The sequence below is a fragment of the Camellia sinensis genome, unplaced genomic scaffold (assembly GCF_055761805.1).
Source record: "Camellia sinensis isolate YWXY unplaced genomic scaffold, ASM5576180v1 Unanchor1, whole genome shotgun sequence".
Lineage (NCBI taxonomy): Eukaryota > Viridiplantae > Streptophyta > Magnoliopsida > Ericales > Theaceae > Camellia > Camellia sinensis.
Window position 1 is genome coordinate 17,512,712 of NW_028128987.1, and position 23,613 is coordinate 17,536,324.

Sequence of the window (23,613 nt, forward strand, 5' to 3'; positions counted from 1 at the left end):
GTGTGGCCTTTCCAGCTGTCAAGGATTTCTCCATGATAAGACTGCTGAGGTGGACAATGGGAAGTTTGTTTAATAACCATAATTGGCTAGTTTGATTCATTTTTCAAAACGTTGCATTCAATATCTTGTGAGAAGTCATTTGGTGTTTCAAGTGTCACTATGTGGTACCCTAAATTGAATGTAATTGATGGAAAGAGTGAAATTCACTGATTTCTATCAATGAGGAGAGTAACATGAGGCATGACAATTGATGATTAATTAGAAACACTGACACATAACAATCCTAAAGTATCAAATAATTTTCCGTTTTTATGATCGTGCAAACAAATGTTGATTTCTATTTGATAAAATGTTAATCTCTATTTGGTGCAACAAAGACTGCTTGTAATTTTTATTTATTTATTTAAAACTTTGTGTTCTAGTGCTTTGTGCAATTAAGTAAAAATAACTTAAAAAGCTAATTATTAAAAAAAAATGAGAGAATGATATTTCTAACTTTGCTCTTTACTTTTTAATTATCAACGTCCACCTTGCAAGAAGGTATAAGCTATACCAAATAGACCCTTTGCACCATCCAGCTTCACGGACATCAATCAAACAGAAGAAGAAAATAAAGAGTAAGGTGGGTGTGAAAATGAATTTGTTAACCAATTCACACAATGTAAAACCACACTTTTCACACAATGTAAAACAACATTTTGACCACAACTGAATTAACTCTCCCTCTTCTTCCCTGCTTTTTTTACCAGCAAAAGTTAACTAATAAATCGAACAAAATCCAACTCAATCCTTTCTATGCTTAAAACCACGCCACCGAAGACATGATGGTATGGATTACACATCAGAACCATACAAAAAAAGTTTAGATGTGTAGAGAATACATCAATAAGCTTGTAACCTTCTTAACATTTCATATGAAGGCTTAACCTTTGGTGGTCCTCTAGCCGAGCATACAGAAAGGCACAAAAGCTCACAAAAAATTGTTATCATTGAATATGAAAATTTCAATATCATTCCAAACCCAACTCATATCCTAAAACTATAGTAAATAAAGCTTTTACAGGAAAATAACAATTGATTATAATAAACACTCCTCAAATATATTATACAAACTTTTCATATATTATAGAATTTTCGATTATTTTTCCTATGAACACAAGGGAAACAAAGATAACACAAAGACTCCATAAGTAAACATCCAAAACAAGACTACACAAGACTCTTGCGCAGTTTATTCCAAACCAAAACCTCAGGGGACCTAAAACACTAACCAGTACGACACAAGCAAAACAAAGTCACCCTCTACCATCTCATGAGATTAGCATCAGGCTTGAACAGAAGCCATGTGCACAATCAAGACAACCACACGTGAACTGCAAAAGCATAGAAGATTGTGTCAAGGGACGACGCAACGTTGTGTGCAAGCGACGCGAGTAAAATAGAGTACTGAAATTACCTGTAACCCCATTCATTGTCATACCAAGCAATAAGTTTCACGAAATGTTCATTCAAAGCAATCCCAGCCTTGGCATCAAAGATGCATGACCTACATAAAACACACAAATTCAATAACAATTTCATGAGATCACATCCACTGAGTGTTGCCCACAAACCTAATCAGCCAGAACATTAGGAAGGAAAGAACAGTAGGACAATCTACCTGCTGTCACCCACAAAGTCTGTTGAGACAACGTCATCTTCAGTGTACCCCATAATCCCCTTGAGTTTGCCCCCTGACTCCTCCCTGAAATTAACCAAGAAACAGAATCAAAGATCAGAAAAAAACAGAAGTAAAACCCAACCACTAAACGAGAATTGGCAGTTAAAGAAACTTCATACTAAAGTGTTATTGTTCTGAAAAACAAATACAATCAAACAAATCTACTAGGCATCTCAGTTTGATTGTCTAATACATAAAACAATGCAGCTAGTTTGAAGGAATACTATAAACACTCACTTGATCGCATCTTTGATTTGCTGGTAAGAAGCTCCTTTCTCAAGCCTCACAGTGAGATCCACAACTGAAATATCCACTGTCGGAACTCGGAAAGCCATTCCAGTCAACTTGCCATTCAGTGCTGGCAGAACTTTTCCGACTGCATGTTAGAGTAGAAGAAAGCAAACACACATGCAAATTAATCAAAAAGTTCAACACCATAAGAATATGAAAGTGAACAAAACAGAACAAAATACAGTACCACATTGACACTCCGCGTCTCAAATGATATTGATATCAAATCAAATACAGGCAACAATTTTCACACATAAGGACAGTGTCATTTACATAATTTGCTGACTACCTTTGCAGCACCAGTGTTGCTGGGAATGATATTGAAGGAAGCAGCTCTTCCACCCCTCCAATCCTTGCTTGATGGCCCATCAACAGTCTTCTGAGTGGCTGGGTGACGATTTACAAGAGAGAAAATTGAAAAAGATATCACAAATCATATCCCGAAGCAACAACCTAACCATGTAAGCACTTACCAGTGATGGAGTGAACAGTAGTCATAAGACCCTCAACAATGCCAAACCTATCATGAATAACCTGGCAAAATTGTTGAAATAGAAAATTTTAAGCAAAGCAATGCACCAATTTTAACTAAGCCAACAATTCTAGCCGATTCTAAATTGGTGTCAGTGTAACCTTGGCGAGGGGAGCAAGACAGTTTGTAATGCAGCTAGCATTGGAGACGATGTCAAGATCGGGCTTGTATTCCTTCTCATTAACACCCACAACAAACATAGGGGCATCCTTACTTGGGGCAGAAATGGTCACCTTCTTTGCACCACCCTAATTACACCAAACAGTTTAGCCCATTGACCAGAAACAGTATAACGAATAGCCGGATTATTTTTACTAAATTCATGCCATTTCCAAAACTCTGAAGTAGTTTTGAACTTACTTTTCAAATCTATCTTGCTTTATTGTTTTGAGAACTCGTGTTTTGATAACATGAAAACACGACTTCAAACTCAGAGTCATGTTTTCGAATTGTGATCTACTGATTTGATTAACTTATTGTAAAAAATTTTGAAATCGTGTTTTCAAAACAAGATTTCAAACCAGAACTCAAAACACGACTTTTCAAAACGATTTGAATTTGGGAAGTAAGTTCAAAATGTCTTGCATTTGGAACATACACTACAAAAAAAAAAGGTTTCTACGGCGCGCAATGCACGCCGTAAAAACCCTTCTACGACGTGCAACGCGCGTCATATTATGACCAGTCATGGAAATTCATTCACTTTCAACGACATGCTTCGTACGCCGTTAAAAACTATTTAACGACAGATTTTATGCGTCGTTGTTACTTTTTTTACGACATGCTAGAGTACGTCGTTAAAAACTATTTAACGACAGATTTTGTACGTCGTCATTATTTTTTCGACTACTTTTGCACGCCGTTAATTGGTGAGACAAATAACGACGCTGATTGCGCGCCGTAAAATATGTAATACGACTTATTATGCCTGCCGTAGAATATGCAGTTTTTATTTTTTTATTTTTAAATTCAACAGGTTCGATTTGACCAATTTTGCACAATCTAACAAATATTACAAACAAGCATCACATAATATCAATCAACCACAAAAATATTGTTTGAAACATTAAAAGGAAACTATATCCATAAATTATAAACATTCAACAATTGTCTATACATTCTAAACATTCGAAAACTACATCCTTAAGTTCTAAATTGTACAAAAAGTTTAAACCATCCAAAACTATGCGTATCTAACTTTCTAAACATATTAACTACTATTAAGAGATTATCTAAAACTACACATAATCCACTTGCTCCTATCACAGGGACGAGGATGCCCAATGTATGTGTTAAGGCACCAAAACTCGCGGCAATAGCTGGAGCAACTAATCATGTTGCATTTTTTGTCTGCATGACAAAGTAAACTTCACATAAGTACAAAAACCAACGACTCATGGAAAAAAATATTTCTTGAGGTATTAAGAAATGATCAAGAAATTTAAAACATCAACAAAACATTTCCAAAATTAATAAGATAATTTAATGGTCCCATAAAAGCAATGTCATAATGAAAAATTAGCAAAAATTCAAGATCTCAATAGTTTGCTACTAAATCTAGGCCATAAAAAGCTCAAGAGAAAAATCAAATTTAAAAAGAGAAAAAGGTGGAATTAATCTACTTCAATGCAACACCTACTTGAGTAGCTGATCGATCTCCACCGGGGTTTTAGTGTTTGTTCGGAACCTTGTCACGAAGGCTTCTGCCAATTGCGCCCAAGAGGCTATACTGCCCTCAGGAAGTTTCTCGAACCAAATCAAGCCTAGGTCGCCAAGGCTAGACGGGAAGAGTATGCACATTAAGGCCTCGTTTCGCCTGTATACAGCCATGACTTAGCGAAAGTGGCTCAAGTGTGAGTAGGGGTCCGTCTTTCCTTCATATGTAGTGAATTTCGGCTGAAGGAAGCCTGATGGTAGGGGCGCGTTTTCAATCGCTGGAACAAACGGCGAAGTCTGTAGCCTTGCCAATGCCTTGTCCGTTGGTTCGTAGGCAGGGCGCGGTATTGGCATTCCAACCTCGACGCTTCCATGCGTCCGAGGAGCCAACCGCTGTAAGGCAGAAACTCTGTGCGGATCCCGCGCCCTGGCATCCTCCTTGCATCGTGCTTTCTCTTCGAGCACGGTTCGTAAGTCGGATGATCTGGGTAATTCCGTCTGTCTAGATCTGGTTTAGTGCGAATGCGAGGGCCAATACGTGCTTCCTTCAGTGTATGATCTTTCAGATCCCGTCCTCTCAGACCTGGAGTGACGAGTTTTGGAAGACCAGGATTGAGTGTCGCCTGTCCTGAGGCTTCTGCTCTCTCCTTGCGAGGGTGTAGTATTCCTACTACGATTTTCGGAGTGGCGAGGGGGCGTCTTATTTTTGCGCCCCTCTCCTGTTGCCACTTCTTTTTTCTTCATCTGGCGTTTCAAGGCCTCCATGTCCGCCGCCATCTTTCTTATTAATTCATCTTGCTCTTTCACGCGATCTTCCAGAGCTTGGGGGTCAATCCTCTGCCTTTACCTGTCAGGACTTTGAGAACGAGAGTGACGGGGGCTGTTAGTTCACCTCCCCCTAGCATCCCTCCTGGTGTTATGTCGTTGGGGCTCCAAGTCCGCCATGGGAGGGACAGAGGGTAATCCTTCACGGCTTGTGCCCCCATCTGGAGTTAGTCCGTCGACGACGGACTGCGGCAATTCTTCAATGTGTGCCATTGATCGTAAAGGGGAGAAGCTTTAATCAAGAGGTTTTGTTCTGTTTGTTATTCCCACAGACGGCGCTAATTGTACGGGAAAGAAATATACCTTCTCGTATAATCCCGTTGATTAAGTCCGCGCTCCTCCGTACGACGTCGCTTTGTCGCCTGAAAATATAAACTTGAGCTAGCCGGCGGGTGTGTGCCGGAAACCTCTCCGATGCCTAAGTCAGCAAACTTGACAAATAGACAAAGCTCAATGTATTCAGAAAGCAAAATTATGTGTTGTGTTACCTCCTCCAAGGTGATGTTTGTGAGCTTCTTATAGGTTTCGAGTGGCACAATCCTAGTAGGACTTTTATTCCTCCATGCAGAGTCCTCCTAGGATTCATACTCCCAAAGGATAATGCTTATCCTTTTACACCCCCCCCACTGCTTAAACCAAGTGGGATGGTTTTTGCCATGGCCGAACTACCATACGACCGAGATAAACCTGGCTATGCTGAGCCACAGAGTAGGCCGAACTATCCTTAGTTCGGTTATTCCTTTTACTCTTTCCTATCTCGGCTTTTCATGTAGAACTCATGGTACGGTTTAGACCGAACTAACAATTCGCGACCGGTATAATTCCAAGACCGGTATAACTCCAAGACCGGTCTAACTTCAAGTTGCTTCCGGACCGAAGTAACTTTTATACATATCTTGGGCCAGAGTAATTCCATACCTCTTTTGGGCCGAAGTAACTTTTACGGCCTTTTTTACTCAACCCTTTGTATTGTGGGCCACTATGACCATCTCATAGCTCGGCCCAATTTTTACCAAAAATTACCCTCTCAATTATGTTAAAGGATCTCTATGTATAAGGTTTAGGTTTGTATAGGTTTTATATTGTAAGTTCCAAAATAAATAGTCCAAGTCAAATTAGAGTCTATATATTATATACACGTTTAAAAAGAAACTTTCAATCTATTATAGAAGAAATTTAGGTAAGTTTTAGTAGCTTTAGGCGCTTTTTGGGACAATGCGATGTAATTCTACCTGAGTACTTAGTAGCAAATACATAAGATAAGGAACTATAAGAATAATCCCTAAGCTAATCTTTTTCTTCTCTAATTTTTTACTAGTATCTAATTCAATCACAAGCTAGCAGACAAGGGAGAGGCAAAATAAACAAATTTTCATGACTGAAGCAGACGAGGAAGTAATAAACTGATGTAATCCCAATAATTCCATAACTAAATCTTTGGATCATACAGGAAATCAAGAAACTAATGTAATAAACTATTTTGGAAAGCAATAAACTGATGTGAAAAAACAATTTTACATAACAGATTTTGTAAAAAAACAATTTTGTTTTCCCTCACAGAAAATAATAACAGAAATTAAAAAAATTGGCTTTGTTCAACAACTATATGTTCTATTTGAAGCATCAAGTGAAGTGTTATAAAATGCAAAATTCAATGAATGGAAAAGTCTCACAAAATTTAAAAAATTCCAACAAAAGTTGAGATTCTCAAATAATAACAATGGTTTGATCTCCATAGGGCATTTATGACAAACTCCACTTTCCAGCAAGGATGGTTAAAAGAATACATTTTTTATTTTTATTTTTTATTGAGCTCTGATTTTTCTCTTATACGAAGGGATCAAGTATATAAACATCTCAGTTGTTTCCACAAACTAAAGAAAGACAACTTAACATAAATATTTTTTTTTTAATAATATATATATACCTAATCCAACATTTTTGGAATTAAACTAAAATCAACACCATGTGAAAATAAGATAACACCAACTGATATTCTTCTTTTATATATTAGAAATCATTGGATGGGTGTGTCATGAAAATTAAGTTTTTTTACTTATTTTATAAAAAAAAAAAAATAGATGAAGAGGGAAAGAAAACTAAAGCTCACAGAAAACAATAACAGATTTAATAAACTGAAGCACACAGGAAAATAATAAACTCATGTAATAAACTGATGTAATAAATCGAAGCACACAGGAAAATATGAATTGGAAAATGGGCATGGCCAAGTGATTCCAATAAAAGCATGAAGGGCATGGCCAAGTGATTCCACATGAAGAACTGTTTGGGACCCACTTTGAATGTTAGTGCTGCAAAGGTATCTAGGAATTGTTATTAAGATATCAAACATATCAAAGCCATTGGATTCAGATCACAAATTTTTATAACAAAAGGTTTTTAATGCCTTAGTGAATACCAAAGATAGTCACTTTTGTCAGCTGTAGTATTATCGTTCAATGATTGACGCGTGAATTGTGGAATTGTAGCCACAGAATTAATCTGTCACATAAAAATAACAAATTAGCTTATCTTGTTGTTGGAATAAAAAGAAATTCATATTTTATAGCCCCATATTTATTAAAAGGGAAATTTGGTTAATTTTTTTTTAAATTAATGAGAACATCAGTTAGAAGTTACAGTATGAAATGGAGTTCCATACAAAATTTTTTGGGAACGACTTTCTCATACAAAGTTGTTGACAACTAAACGGAACCTAATTGGTGAGAAGGTGAGAAAGGGTACTACTGTAATATAAAAAAACTATGTACTCACCCGTTGGCGTTGGCAACATTTGATGGCATTCACTGCCTTCACCATAATGTTTATTGGCACAATAATTCCAGTAGTTCGCAAAAGTAACAACTGCCATAGAATGCAACAGTGTGAGTTTTATATCACAATGAGTCTCATAACTGTCAATATTCTACTTTGTGTGTGTGTCGATATGAACTAAGTATTGTCTTATCAAGAACAATGGGAAAGAGTAGTCCTGTGCCCCATTAACTAATATGGGAAGGGTATGCCGTAAGATAAGAAGAACCATGAACTGCAGACTAGAAATGAGAGAAGCTGTCAAAATGCTAACGTCAAAATCAAGTAGCCAAGGAGACATATTTCCCTGCTTTAGATATTGTTATGAACAGAACATACACAAGCGCTCACACACCCAGAGAGAGAGAGAGAAGGAGATTAATCACAATTGCAGCAACAGAATGACAGCAAAACAGACTTCTTGATTCAAAAGCAGCATACTCATCATAGTCTGGATCAACAAAATTAGGCTCAGTTGTCACCATAGCTATAAAGCAAGGGTTATTCGGGTCCCTTCTGGAGATCTCCCAATTTCCTTTGATAAAAACATTCAAACCACAGACTATATCTAACAAAAACATACGAAAATAAAATATTAAAAACAAAAAAAGAAACTTGAATCACAAAAGTACCTAAAGTTCATTGGAATACTCCCAAGTTGAAACATAGGAGGAGGTGCTGTATAGCCTGGTTTGAATGGCTGCAATGAACACACATTTGGCAATAAATAAACTACCAAAAAATGAACAAAGACTCTGTTAAAAAAAATTTCCAATTTGACAGAGGAAACAATTGTATAAAGAAATAGTTCCCAATGTAAACTCAAAATAGTTTTATAAAAAGAAAAAACACATTCATAAGATTAAAAGCAGAATTGAAACGGAATTAACCCACCTGGTGACATATCTCACACACACTGTCACCTTTCTTGTTACATCATCTTTGTATGCATCTGCGATGACATACTGCAAAAATCAAGCAGAATTGCTCAACAGAGAAATTGAGGGTACTATTGGGTAATGCATTGAATGAAAAGGGAACAAAAAATCTATTTCCCCCAATAGTAACCTTCAACTAGAGCTGTAAAACGAACCAAGCTACTCGCGCTCGACTTATGTTCAACTCATCAAAAGCTTGTTCGAGGTTGACTATTATGTAAACAAGTCAAGCTTGAACAAATTTTTGAACTTGTTAATATTTGGGTTTGGCTCATACTCGACTCGATAAACATATGTGCACTATTAAATTGTATAAAAAACCAAATATATTCAAGCTCAGGTTATGATGGGCTTGATTGAAGCTCATTTGAGAATAAACAAACCAAACTTGAACATATTTTTGAAGCTCGTTATGTTTTCAGATAAAGCTTGAACAACTCAATACTCTACTAGACTCTTCTCGTTTATTGCCATACCTTCAATAACAAATGGGAAAGTGAAATCCATACTCCATTTGAGGATCACATCTATAATCAAATGCTATAGGGTACACAGGTGATGATAGCATGATTTTAAACAATAAATTCACAAAATAATTAAATAGAGCCAAAAGGTTCCACTGAGGCTCATCAAGACCAGTTTAATCAAATCCGATCAGACAAAGATTCATGAGAAGTATAACATGATTTTGTACAAATAATTACAAAACATTTTAAAAGGACAAAATGATATGTCAATTCACAAAATGACGAGGTCAAAATTTTAAAACAATTAGAAAGTTTCTAATTAGAGACGCAATCATAACAATTCATATGCAGCTAACCTTCAAGCTGCCACAGCAAGAGCAAGGTGTCTCCATATTTGAATCGTCATCCTCATCCTGGCATATCCTGTTGGAAAAAATGATTTTTGGGGACTTCAATTTAATATTAAAGTGTGGTGACTTTAATTAAATATTAAAGTGGGTCTTAACCATTTTTTGTGTTGGGTCCAAGTGAGCCAAAAACCCTTGGGTTTTGAATAAGAAATTGCTTCATGATGTTAGATTCATGAATAGGATTTTAAAGAGTATTTAAATCTTTTTTCTTGGCTAAAGGGTGTGAATCCTTTGGGCATCCATACTTTTCATTTTGTGGAAAGGGGCTATGGATGCTTGGTGATTTAATGACTAGCCTTAAAGGCTGGAGGCTTTTCCCTTCTCCCCTATACATGTATAAATTGAGACATTCCTGTCAAGTTTCAATATAGAAATTTTTGCTTCCATTTTACAAGTCAGTTTGCTTGATAGTTCCTATTGTGAGAGAGTGCTGCCATTGTTTTGTTCGCTAAGCTAGACATATAGTGCTTCTGCCGTAGCTGGTTTTGACCGTCATATCCTGGGAGATAGACGCCGGGTTTCCTCAAGCACTCGACCCGTGAGGCAGCGAAATCTGTTTTAAGCTTGTTGTTCAAAATTGTGAAATTAAATAAATAGATTTATGAAGAAAACAAATTATATACCAAGAACATATGCTGATAATTACAACTAAATTTCAACAGAAATACACAATAAACAATAAAGGGTAAAGAGACAAAACCGAAGCCTGCACGGAAGCAGCTTGTTGTTCAAAATTGTGAAATTAAATAAATAGATTTATGAAGAAAACAAATTATATACCAAGAACATATGCTGATAATTACAACTAAATTTCAATAGAAATACACAAAAAACAATAAAGGGTAAAGAGACAAAACCGAAGCCTGCACGGAAGCAGTTTCCTTAATACAGATTTCGCCGCCTTACGGGTCGAGTGCTTGAGGAAACCCGGCGTCTGTCTCCCAGGATACGACGGTCAAAACCAACTACGGCAGAAGCACTATCTGTCTAGCTTAGCGAACAAAACAATGGCAGCACTCTCTCACAATAGGAACTATCAAGCAAACTGACTTATAAAATGGAAGCAAAAATTTCTATATTGAAACTTAACAGGAGGGTCTCAATTTATACATGTATAGGGGAGAGTGGAAAAGCCTCCAGCCTTTAAGGCTAGTCATTAAAACACCAAGCATCCATAGCCTCTTTCCACAAAATGAAAAGTATGGATGCCCAAAGGATTCACACCCTTTAGCCAAGAAAAAAGATTTAAATACTCTTTAAAATCCTATTCATGAATCTAACATCATGAAGCAATTTCTTGGCAATTTCTTATTCAAAACCCAATGGTTTTTGGCTCACTTGGACCCAACACAAAAAATGGTTAGGACCCACTTTAATATTTAATTAAAGTCACCATACTTTAATATTAAATTAAAGTCCCCAAAAATCATTTTTTCCAACAATCCCCCACATGAATAAAAATTGACCGAATGACTCAACAAACGGACATCGTTCAACAATAAAGACTCTGAGAGAGAGTACAACGGACTAACCTCGACAACAGAGAAGGTAGCTTTTGGCTTTGAACCTCTCCCAGTGAAAACCTATCGAGTTTACTGGCAGATCAGTGAATAAGACATCTTGAACTGCTCTACCGTTTATGTAAACTAAGACAATAGATCTCACACGGGAATTACTCCTACCACCATTATGTTCTCACTGGTGTGCCCTGTGTGGCCTTGGACACTAGCCTAGTTCAGCGAGTGGTTTCAAAGAATCTTGGCCTGCCCAATTCTTCTAGAAGCGGCCCCACTTCAAACTCACATAGGTGACTCTACTAAAGTATCCTGCAATACTTAGCTCAACAGCTTAACACATAAGAGTCATTAAAAGCTCAGCTTATCCTCTACACTTGCAGGTATCACTAATAATCCAACAAGCTTTATTGTTGAACGATGTCCGTTTGTTGAGTCATTCGGTCAATTTTTATTCATGTGGGGGATTGTTGGAAAAAATGATTTTTGGGGACTTTAATTTAATATTAAAGTATGGTGACTTTAATTAAATATTAAAGTGGGTCCTAACCATTTTTTGTGTTGGGTCCAAGTGAACCAAAAACCAGTGGGTTTTGAATAAGAAATTGCCAAGAAATTGCTTCATGATGTTAGATTTATGAATAGGATTTTAAAGAGTATTTAAATCTTTTTTCTTGGCTAAAGGGTGTGAATCCTTTGGGCATCCATACTTTTCATTTTGTGGAAAGGGGCTATGGATGCTTGGTGTTTTAATGACTAGCCTTAAAGGCTGGAGGCTTTTCCTCTCTCCCCTATACATGTATAAATTGAGACCCTCCTGTCAAGTTTCAATATAGAAATTTTTGCTTCCATTTTACAAGTCAGTTTGCTTGATAGTTCCTATTGTGAGAGAGTGCTGCCATTGTTTTGTTCGCTAAGCTAGATAGATAGTGCTTCTACCATAGCTGGTTTTGACCGTCGTATCTTGGGAGACAAACGCCGGGTTTCCTCCCGTGAGGCGGCGAAATCTGTTTTAAGGAAACTGCTTCCGTGCAGGCTTCGGCTTTGTCTCTTTACCCTTTATTGTTTATTGTGTATTTCTGTTGAAATTTAGTTGTAATTATCAGCATATGTTCTTGATATATAATTTGTTTTCTTCATAAATCTATTTATTTAATTTCAAAAATGTTTGAACAACAAGCTGGTGGATTGATACTGGGGCTACACGCCACATCTGCTCCGAGCAGAAACTGTTTACAACTTTCGAACCGGTTACAAACGGTGAGAAGTTGTTTATGGGAAACTCTGCTACCTCGATTGTTGAGGGGAAAGGAAAGGTGGTCCTGAAGTTGACGTCAGGAAAGGAGCTGACCTTGAACGAAGTCCTGTATGTTCCGGACATTTGTAAAAATCTTTTCTCAGGGTCTCTTCTTAGTAAACATGGTTTTCACATGGTTTTTGAGTCCGACAAGGTCGTTCTTACCAAAAGCGGATTGTATGTGGGTAAGGGTTATATGTTGGGGGGTATGTTTAAACTCAATGTTATGACTGTTATCCCAAAGATGAATAAAGGTGCATCTTCTTCTATTTACATGCTTGAGTCTTCCAATTTGTGGCATGGTAGACTAGGACATGTGAACTCTGAATCTTTACGTAGATTAATCAAGTTAGATCACATACCATCTTTTAAGATTAATCCGAAACACAAGTGTGAAACTTGTGTTGAAGCGAAGTTGACAAGATCTTCGTTTCATTCTATTGAAAGAAGTTCAGAACCGTTGGATTTAGTGCATAGTGATGTGTGTGACTTAAAATTTATACAATCACGTGGTGGCAATAAGTACTTCATCACTTTGGTTGATGATTGCACTAAGTATTGTTATGTCTATTTGCTCAAAAGCAAAGATGAGGCGATTGACAAGTTTGTTCTTTATAAGAATGAAGTTGAAAATCAAGTAGGCCGCAAGATTAAGGCTCTAAGAAGTGATCGTGGTGGTGAGTATGAATCTCCGTTTATTGAGACTTGTGCTCAATCTGGGATTATCCACCAAACCACGGCGCCTTATTCTCCTCAGTCTAATGGGATTGCTGAGTGGAAGAATAGGACGCTAAAGGAAATGATGAATGCAATGTTGATAAGTTCTGGATTGCCACAGAACTTGTGGGGGGAAGCAATTCTCTCTGCAAATTACATTCTGAATAAAGTACCCCAGAAGAAGGTGGACAAGACGCCGTATGAGTTATGGAAAGGCGTTAAGCCTTCGTATAAATTCTTACGAATGTGGGGGTGTCTTGCAAAAGTGGCGATTCCTACACCCAAACGGGTTAGGATAGGCCCAAAATCTGTGGATTGTATATTCATTGGTTATGCACATAATAGTAGTGCATATCGGTTTCTTGTTCATAAGTCTGAAATTCCAGACATACACAGGAATACCATCATGGAGTCAAGGAATGCATGTTTCTTTGAAGACATTTTTCCTTGCCGAACCGATGCAGGGGTTCCAAGGTCTTTGGAGCAATTTGATGAGCTTGCTAGTGAGGATGATCATGTTGATGATCCAGGTAATGATCAAATTGAGGTTTTAGAAGAGCCCAGACGGAGTAAGAGGGCTAGGACATCCAAATCTTTTGGTCCAGACTTCTTGACTTATATGGTTGAGAACGAACCTCAAACTTTCCACGAAGTTGTGACTTCTCCTGAGAGTCCTTTATGGAAAGAAGTGATCAAAAGTGAGATTGACTCCATCTTACAGAATCACACCTGGGAGTTGGTAGATTTACCTCCAGGTTGTAAGCCTTTAGGCTACAAATGGATTTTTAAACGAAAGATGAAGGCCGATGGGTCTATTGACAAGTATAAGGCGAGGCTCGTTATCAAAGGGTACAGGCAACGAGAATGCCTGGATTACTTTGATGCGTACTCACCTGTAACTAGGATAACATCCATTCGCATAGTGATTGCGATAGTAGCTTTGCGCAATCTTGAGATACACCAAATGGATGTAAAGACAACTTTCTTAAATGGGGATTTGAATGAAGAAATCTACATGGAGCAACCTGAAGGGTTTTCAGCTCCAGGACAAAGCAAGAAAGTCTGTAAACTTGTCAAATCTTTGTATGGTTTGAAGCAAGCGCCTAAACAATGGCATGAGAAGTTTGACAATGTAATGTTGTCAAATGGGTTTCGAATCAACGAATGTGACAAGTGTATTTATGTCAAAGACACTGACAGAGGTTATGTCATTTTGTGTCTATATGTTGTTGATATGCTCATTATAGGTAGTAACGATGAAATGATCAAAACTACCAAGAAGTTGTTAAACTCTAAATTTGACATGAAGGATATAGGCATTGCAGATGTTATTCTGGGAATTAAGATTATCAGAATCTCTGGCAGAATTGTACTTTCTCAGTCTCATTATGTTGATAAGATACTTGAGAAGTTTAGTGGATCAGATACGAGTGTGTCATCGACACCTGTAGACTTAAGTCTACACTTTACCAAGAATAATAAAGAGAGTGTCTCTCAGTTAGAATATTCTCGGGTAATTGGAAGTTTAATGTATCTGATGAGTTGTACTAGGCCAGATATAGCTTACTCGGTTAGCAGGCTTAGTAGATACACAAGTAATCTTGATGCTTCTCATTGGAAGGGCATTGTGCGGGTGTTAAGGTATTTACGCTACACTCGGGATTATGGGCTGCATTATACTCGATATCCAGCGGTGCTTGAAGGATATAGTGACGCGAATTGGATATCAGATATAAAGGACTCAAAGTCCACTAGTGGATTTGTGTTCACTCTTGGTGGGGCAGCCGTGTCTTGGAAATCTTCCAAGCAAACGTGTATATCTAGATCAACGATGGAATTAGAGTTTATTGCTTTGGATAAAGCAACAGAAGAAGCAGAATGGCTTCGCCATTTCATTGAAGATATTCCACGTTGGTCTAAACCTGTGCCAGCTATTTGTATTCATTGTGATTGTTAATCTGTAATTAGTAGGGCACAGAGTAATATGTATAATGGAAAGTCTAGACATATCCGTCGTAGACATAATTCCATACGACAACTACTCTCGAATGGAGTTGTCTTTTTAGACTATGTAAAGTCTAAGGACAACATTGCGGATCCGCTAACCAAAGGGTTAAGTCGAGTGTTAGTCGAAACGTCGTCAAAAGGAATGGGGTTAAGGCCTTTGGAAGTTACCGGAATGGAAACCCAACCTAGTTGACTGGAGATCCCAAGATCTAGGTTCAATGGGACAACCTAATTGCATGTAACGGTGGTATGTCACTGAGGAGGTTAAACCTCTAGCCATTCCTTCTATTAGTGATACCTGCAAGTGTAGAGGATAAGCTGAGCTTTTAATGACTCTTATGTGTTAAGCTGTTGAGCTAAGTATTGCAGGATACTTTAGTAGAGTCACCTATATGAGTTTGAAGTGGGGCCGCTTCTAGAAGAATTGGGCAGGCCAAGATTCTTTGAAACCACTCGCTGAACCAGGCTAGTGTCCAGGGCCACACAGGGCACACCAGTGAGAACATAATGGTGGTAGGAGTAATTCCCGTGTAAGATCTATTGTCTCAGTTTACATAAACGGTAGAGCAGTTCAAGATGTCTTATTCACTGATCTGCCAGTAAACTCGATAGGTTTTCACTGGGAGAGGTTCAAAGCCAAAAGCTACCTTCTCTGATGTCAGGGTTAGTCCGTTGTACTCTCTTTCAGAGTCTTTATTGTTGAACGATGTCCGTTTGTTGAGTCATTCGGTCAATTTTTATTCATGTGGGGGATTGTTGGAAAAAATGATTTTTGGGGACTTTAATTTAATATTAAAGTGTGGTGACTTTAATTAAATATTAAAGTGGGTCCTAACCATTTTTTGTGTTGGGTCCAAGTGAGCCAAAAACCATTGGGTTTTGAATAAGAAATTGCTTCATGATGTTAGATTCATGAATAGGATTTTAAAGAGTATTTAAATCTTTTTTCTTGGCTAAAGGGTGTGAATCCTTTGGGCATCCATACTTTTCATTTTATGGAAAGGGGCTATGGATGCTTGGTGATTTAATGACTAGCCTTAAAGGCTGGAGGCTTTTCCTCTCTCCCCTATACATGTATAAATTGAGACCCTCCTGTCAAGTTTCAATATAGAAATTTTTGCTTCCATTTTACAAGTCAGTTTGCTTGATAGTTCTTATTGTGAGAGAGTGCTGCCATTGTTTTGTTCGCTAAGCTAGACAGATAGTGCTTCTGCCATAGCTGGTTTTGACCGTCGTATCCTGGGAGACAGACGCCGGGTTTCCTCAAGCACTCGACCCGTGAGGCGGCGAAATCTCTTTTAAGGAAACTGTTTCCGTGCAGGCTTCGATTTTGTCTCTTTACCCTTTATTGTTTATTGTGTATTTCTGTTGAAATTTAGTTGTAATTATCAGCATATGTTCTTGGTATATAATTTGTTTTCTTCATAAATCTATTTATTTAATTTCACAATTTTGAACAACATATCCTGTATTCTACAATCTTCCTTGGGATTGAACAATCTATTGAATATATGTCACGTGAAAGATATCAATTTTGATGTCTTCAGTTCCTGAGGTTGTTGTCTGCTTTGAAAAGTTCAAGCTCTCGATTGCAGCTTCCAAAGTCGATTCAGTAAGCAAACGATCAACCAGCAATACAAAGTGATCACCCATCCTCAAATACTAAGCCCACAACAAACTAAATTACTCTGTTGAAAAGAAAGAAAATGAATCCAAAGCCTGCAAGCCCTTCAACAAGTACTTATCAATTAAATTAATTCAATCATAGAGCAAAGGAAGGTATGAACATGATGAATACAAAAGACAACATAACCATAACACCACCACCAAATAAACTCACAAAGGAATGTGAATTTGAGTTGATAAAAACTGTAATTAACTTTGTAATCCTGAGCAAAGTGTCCACAAATGACCTTAACTTGAACTACAGTGGAACCAACTAAAATTATAGAAAATCAAAACAAAATACCAGTTTTTATTTTTTATTTTTTACAGAAGAAGGGAGGAAAACCAGAGCTAAACCTAATAATAAAAACAACAAAAAAGAAGGTTCAGAGTCATCACTTAAAAGCCCATCCAAAAAATTCAAAACAAACTGAAGAAAAGGGAAAAAGAAACAAACAGAAACTGTTTGAATTACTTTCCAAACTGGATTGGTCCTCCTCCTCCTTTGGGTAGTTTCATAAATTTTCAAAGCACTTTACAACCATTGCCATAGGCTCCAAACTCCACCTGCTGCCACCATATATAACCAAAGAAACATAATACGTTATACATTCAACTTTCTTAAATAGTCTAAGAGACTGTAAAAAAAAGACCAAGAAATTTCACTGATTGAACTCACATTTAGGGACATCTGACTACCAGTTTCACAATCACATGTGGCTATAATTTTCTGATACATCTCATGACTGGAACAAATTTTCAAATACATGGTGTGCAACTTTGAAAGGTGGTAAGATTAAACACAGAAAATTATCATAAACTTAATAAACTAACTGTTATGGCCAAATTTAAGCCTTTCAGACCTGCCATATGCAAAGGATTATTGAAAATTATTACTTGCATGTGCTGCATTCCAGCGATAGAAACGAAAATAATAATAAATAAATTTAAAAAAAAAACACACACACACACACAATTGAAAAATAAGACATGGTACATGTTAAATCCACAAACTAAACCCTTAAAGCGTAAAAAAAATAAAAATAATTACCTTAATGCAAAGAAAACTGGCTTTGGTGGTAACGGATTCAGGGACTTTCTGTTCCTCTTCTTCATAGTCAAGAAGCTCTTCATTTTTTTTTCAACTAATAGACAGTAAAAAAAAATTAAATTTAAGTGTTTCATTACGGTTTCAAATTCAAACAAAGCATGAAGCCTAAAGTTTTGAGAAAAATGTTGTTCACCTTTGAATTTGTAAGAAAATTAGATGGAATTAGATATAAGCTGTGAAGCGTCTGGTTATCCCATTGCTTCTTGCTTCCATGCTTTCTTTGACGATACATATACCTGTGAGATGGGAAGAGATAGCTGAGATATTTGGGAAGAGCTCACCTAGCAAGAAAGGCCCGGCGAGATTTGGGATTCGATCAATTCGCATGAGAAATGGAAGAGATTATAAGAGGAATATGAGAACAAAGAATGGGTTTGAAAAAAGAAACATGGGAACAGAGTCAGCTGGGTATAGTTATTTTGGGGGAAAAAAAAATTGGCGCCGCAACTTTCATTTTGGAGCTTTTTTTTAAAATTATTTTAATCATACAATTCACGACATACATTGTGCGTCGTAAAAAGGAAATACTTTTAACGGCAGACAATGTGTGCGTCGTAAAAAGTGCAATACTTTTAACGGTGGGCGTTGTGTGCATCGTGAAAAGAATTCACTTTTCACGGCTGGCGTACGTGCGTCGTGTATAATTAATGTATTAACGGCACGCTATATGCATGTCGTAGAAAGTTTTATTATTTACGGCGTGCATTGCAAGCCGTAAAAAAATCATCGTTATTACCATTCACGGCCTACGCAATAGACCCGCCATAGTTAGAAAAGTATTTACGACATGCAAAAAAAGCAAGTCGTAAAAGTGAGAAACTACGGCGTGCATTTATTATATGTCGTTGATGTGGTGCCGTAAAAAGTCAGTTTTGTTGTAGTGATAAATTTTGTTATAACTCAAGTTTGGTAAAAAACACAAATAAGTTGATCTGATTAACAATCATTGAAGAGCATTTTCATGTATTTTTTTATTACATATACACCAATCAAACTTTTTGTTATAACTCAGGTTTGGTAAAAAAAACACAAATAAGTTGACCTGATTAACAATCATTTGAAGAGCATGTTCGTGTATTTTTTATTACATATACACCAATCAAACTTTAGTCACAGATCATCGTATACAGCGAACAAAATCAAAAGAATCATACAATCCAACTGATGCATAAAAATCAATAAACAAAAAAGGCAATCAAAATTGAACCTTCAAGTGGGTAGCAGCCTTTTCCTTGTCAGTGAACACTCCAGTGGACTCCACAACAAACTCGGCACCAGTTTCCCTACAAGGGATTTCTTCAGGGTTCCTGAAAATTCATGCAAAATATGCCGAGAATGACTCTGATTTCATTATGATTCAAATGCAGGAAAGTTAAGTGGTGCTAGAAATGGCATAAATACCTGATGCCGAAAACAGTGACCGGTTTCTCCCCGAAAAGAAGGGTCTTTGAATCCTTAACCTTAACATCAGAATGCTTCCAGTGGCCATGAACACTGTCATACTTGAACATGTATGTCTGCACATATCACAATAACAAAATCGCACTTAGCAGTCATACATATATTCTATTACATAAAGCCTACAAATCAATGAAGCTTTGTCACAGATTTTTCATTGTCAAATTACCCTACAATTGCTTCACTTTTTATTTAAATTTCAAATTTTTATAACTTCTTCAACTTTCTTTCTCTTTGTCTACAATAATTTTTTGGGTTAGTAAGTAAAATATGAATTGATTGATTTTCATAGCTCACTCATCATATATACACATCATCTAGTCTATTCTATTATATAAAATCTACAAACCAGTGACAACTTTTTTATTATCAAATTTCCCAGCAACTACGTCCCTTTTTTATTTAAATTGAAATTGTTTTAATTCATCTACTTTTTTTTTTGGATAAGTTATATTTTGCACCCTTATATTTTACGTCAAATCCCACTTTGTCACAAACCTTTTAATTGTTGCAAATAACCCAAGACTTTGAGTCAAGTTAAAATCACACTTAACACACTGTACTTTTCAAAACAAAGTTACACCTATATGACTAGGCCAATAACTACTTGACTCGGAGTTAAGGGGGTTAGAGGGACAATTAAAAGATCAATAAAAAGTAAAAAAATTAAACCATTTTTATAGTAAAGCCATCAAGAGTGTGCTAAAGCCATCAAGAGTGTGCAAAACCTTCTAATATCTATATATCTATACTATATATAACGCAGACAAGTCATTTGATATGAACACTTTGTCACGCAATTTTGATTCCTAAAAACCCATAACAATGATATTTTCTCCAAATATTTTTATCTTACCTAGCCATTACCATAAAGATCAAAAAGTAGATAGTATGGTAAGAAAAGAAAAAAAAAATATTGTGATCTCTCATGTAAGTAAGAAAAGAAATTATTTGTGTTTTCTCACCAAACATGATAGGTAAGAAAGCAAAACAATCATGCTTGGATAGGCAAGAATGCAAAGCATGTGAAAGGGACACGAGTGAGATTTCTTTTTTGCAAAATATATATATAAAAAATCAACTTAGGGTTCATTTGGGATGCGGGTTGACTTTTTGACTATTTTAACCTGGAGTTAAAAAGCCTCATTTGGAATAGGCTTTTTGACTTTTTTGACTTTTGTGAGTGAAAAAATAAAATAATTATGGGTTGAATGTTACATTTTATCCTATTTGGCTAAAATAATCTATTTTGTCTTATATGGCTATTTTAGCCCAAATGGGCATGCCAAACGGGGTTTTACTAACTTATTTAGGCCACATCATCTCTATTTCTTTACACATCAACTTATTTAGGTTACATCACCCCTCTACTTCTCTTCTCTGTATATCATTTTGTAACTAATATAAAAGTCATAAAAAAAAAAAATTTAAAAACAAAACCACACCCATCACTAATGCTATGTTTGATTGAAAGATTTGACATTGGATTTAAAAAGGAAAAAGATGCATGAAATTATGTAAAAAAATAAGTATATTTTATTCATATTTCACTCTCTCTTTTTTTTTTTTTTTTATTATTTCCAAATCCCTGCTAAAATCTTCTAACCAAACACATCATAAACCTTCCTTTCTCCTCATTTCTCACCCAACTTACAAACCAAACATGAGAAAAGAATTCCATTTCTCATAATTTCTTATTATTTCTCACCAAATCACCCCATTCAAACAGAGTAAAAGCATATGTATAAGCATGCATATACAAACACACATACCATGTAATCAGTGGTGATGAAGGGATCATTAACAGCAACCAGTTCAACATCGTTTCTCTGCAGAGCAACTCTGGCTACCAGACGACCAATTCTTCCGAACCCTAAATATATTTCAACATAGATCAATTAATTCAACAACTTTCCACTCCCAAAAAAAAAAAAAAAAAACTTAAAGCAAGAGAGAAACACTACCATTGATACCGATCTTGATCTTCTTATCAGAACTTACAAGACAACTCACCAACTAAAATTAGACATTGATACACAATAACAAATTTTACGAGACAATTACAAAGAAAAGTGATTACCCATTAGTTTAGAGAGACAGAGGAACAAAGGGTTTGTTTTTTTTAGATAGGGAAAATGAGTTGGGAAGCAGAAAGTGAGTTCTTTTCCCAAAATAAGCTAAAATACCAAGTGATTTTTCAAATTACGCATAGTTCGGATGGAATTTTAAAAATTTATAAAACCGTAAAAACGTAATTAAACCACATTTTTAATTAAGAGAACGTGGAAACAAACTACGCTTTTAAGTAAATTTATGTTTTTAAGTAAAAAAAAAAAATTTCTTCAGAAAACGTGGTTAGGATTAAAATGTTAAAATTTTACTAACAAAATTAAGGTTGCGTTTGGTAGAGTTTTGTAAATATAATTTGAGAGTATGAGTTGTATTTTGAGTTTGTGAGTTGTGTAATTATGATTTGAGTATAGAAAATTTGTTTGGTTATAATTTTTAAATAGAGTGTTAAATTGAGTTTTGAATTGAGTGTGGAATTGAATTTTGAAAGTTTGATTTGACATGTGAAGTAAGAAAATTTATTTGATTATGAGTTTTAGAAAGAGTTTTCAAAACTTAATTCAAATTATATAACTCATAACAAAACACACTACTTTCACACCATTAAAAATTCTGATCAACGCTCATAACCAAACGCTTTTTAAAATTCGATTAAAAAAATTATTATTAACAGAAAATAACATTAATCAATTTTTTAATTGAAAATACTACAAAGGAAATAATTTTTTTCCAAAATAAATATTCAAAAATTTTAAATCATAAATATTTAAATAATTTAAATAATCTAAAAAATTTAATAAGCAAAAAATTAAAATAAATATTCAAAAAATTTAAATCGTAAAAATTTAAATAATTTAAAATGTTAATATTTTAAATTTAAAAATAACTCTACACTTAAATCGTAACTAAACACATAAAATAAAACTCAATTAAGAAATTATTTTTAAAACTCATAACCAAACACATAACTCGAAACTCTATACTACTTTCACAACTCTACACTCAAATCGTAACTAAATACATAACAAAAAAATTAAAATATTTAAAAATATTTTTATAAAATAGAGTTTGAATTTATTTTTATAAAATATTTTAAAATTTAAAAAATTAAAATCGTAATATTTTGAAATTAAAATATTTAAAAATATTCAAAAAATAAAAAAAAAAACTAAAAAAATCGTTTAAATATTAAAATTTAAAATCTTAAAAAAATTAAAATATTTTAAAAATATTTAAAAAATTAAAATATTTATTTGAATTGAGTTTTAAAAAGAGTTTTGAATTATGTGTTTAGTTATGAGTTTTGAAAAGTAAGAGCATCTCCAACGGTTCACCTAATTTTTCACCAAATCTGAGTACAAAAATGACCATTTTCTCAATTTGATATAGAATGCTCCAATGGTTGATTTTCATCAAATCTGCTCCAGGGACAACCGGCAGATCGACCGGTAAGGCAAAAAAAAAAAAAAAATTCTTTTTTTAATTGTTTGAACCTACCTATTTGAACTGTTTGAACCTTTCAGTGGTCGACCGGCTGGTCGACCGGTAAGGCAAAAATATATATATATATATATATTTTAATTGTTTGAACCTACCCATTTGAACTGTTTGAACCATTAAGTGGTCGACCGATTGGTCAACCGGCCGGGCAACTGGCTGGTTGACCAGTTCCTCTCCTCCAACAGTCACAAACAGTAATTTGTTGAAATCTGTATCCTGTTCTCAGTTTGATGATTTTTTTATTCAATTCTCAATTTGATATCAGTTTGGTGAAACCGTTGGAGTTTCAAAAAGTGTCTTTTTCACCAAATTTCAAATTTGATGCCAGGTTTGGTGAACCGTTGGAGATGGTCTAATGATTATGTTTTTAATTGAGTTTTGAGAAATTTGTGTAAAATTATTATTTGAAAACTCCAAACAAACAACACACTCAAATCAATGGGTAGAACTATACTTTAAGATGCTTACCAAACGGAGCCTCAATATCTCATACTAATTTTCTTGATTTTGTTAATTTTAAACAATTAAGAAAATCTCCATTAGCAAGAAGGAAAAAAATGAGTTATTTTATTCATATAAAGTGAATTTTATGCTCACATCCTATTTAATATTGTAGTGTTG

At 35.4% G+C, this 23,613-nt stretch overlaps 1 protein-coding gene across 1 annotated transcript; it reads right to left on the bottom strand.

Annotated features, from left to right (window-relative positions):
* Positions 1–1,078: 1,078 nt before the first annotated feature.
* LOC145814319 (glyceraldehyde-3-phosphate dehydrogenase, cytosolic-like) lies at positions 1,079–21,576 on the bottom strand. Its single transcript, XM_082910990.1, has 12 exons — positions 21,501–21,576; positions 21,387–21,417; positions 21,195–21,295; positions 19,366–19,481; positions 19,172–19,271; positions 2,645–2,791; positions 2,485–2,545; positions 2,285–2,398; positions 1,958–2,096; positions 1,661–1,744; positions 1,457–1,546; positions 1,079–1,373 (listed from the first exon to the last, which is right to left on the bottom strand). Exons 1-12 carry the CDS (start codon positions 21,504–21,506, stop codon positions 1,325–1,327), a joined length of 1,038 nt encoding a protein of 345 aa, XP_082767116.1. The 5' UTR covers positions 21,507–21,576; the 3' UTR covers positions 1,079–1,324.
* Positions 21,577–23,613: the final 2,037 nt, after the last annotated feature.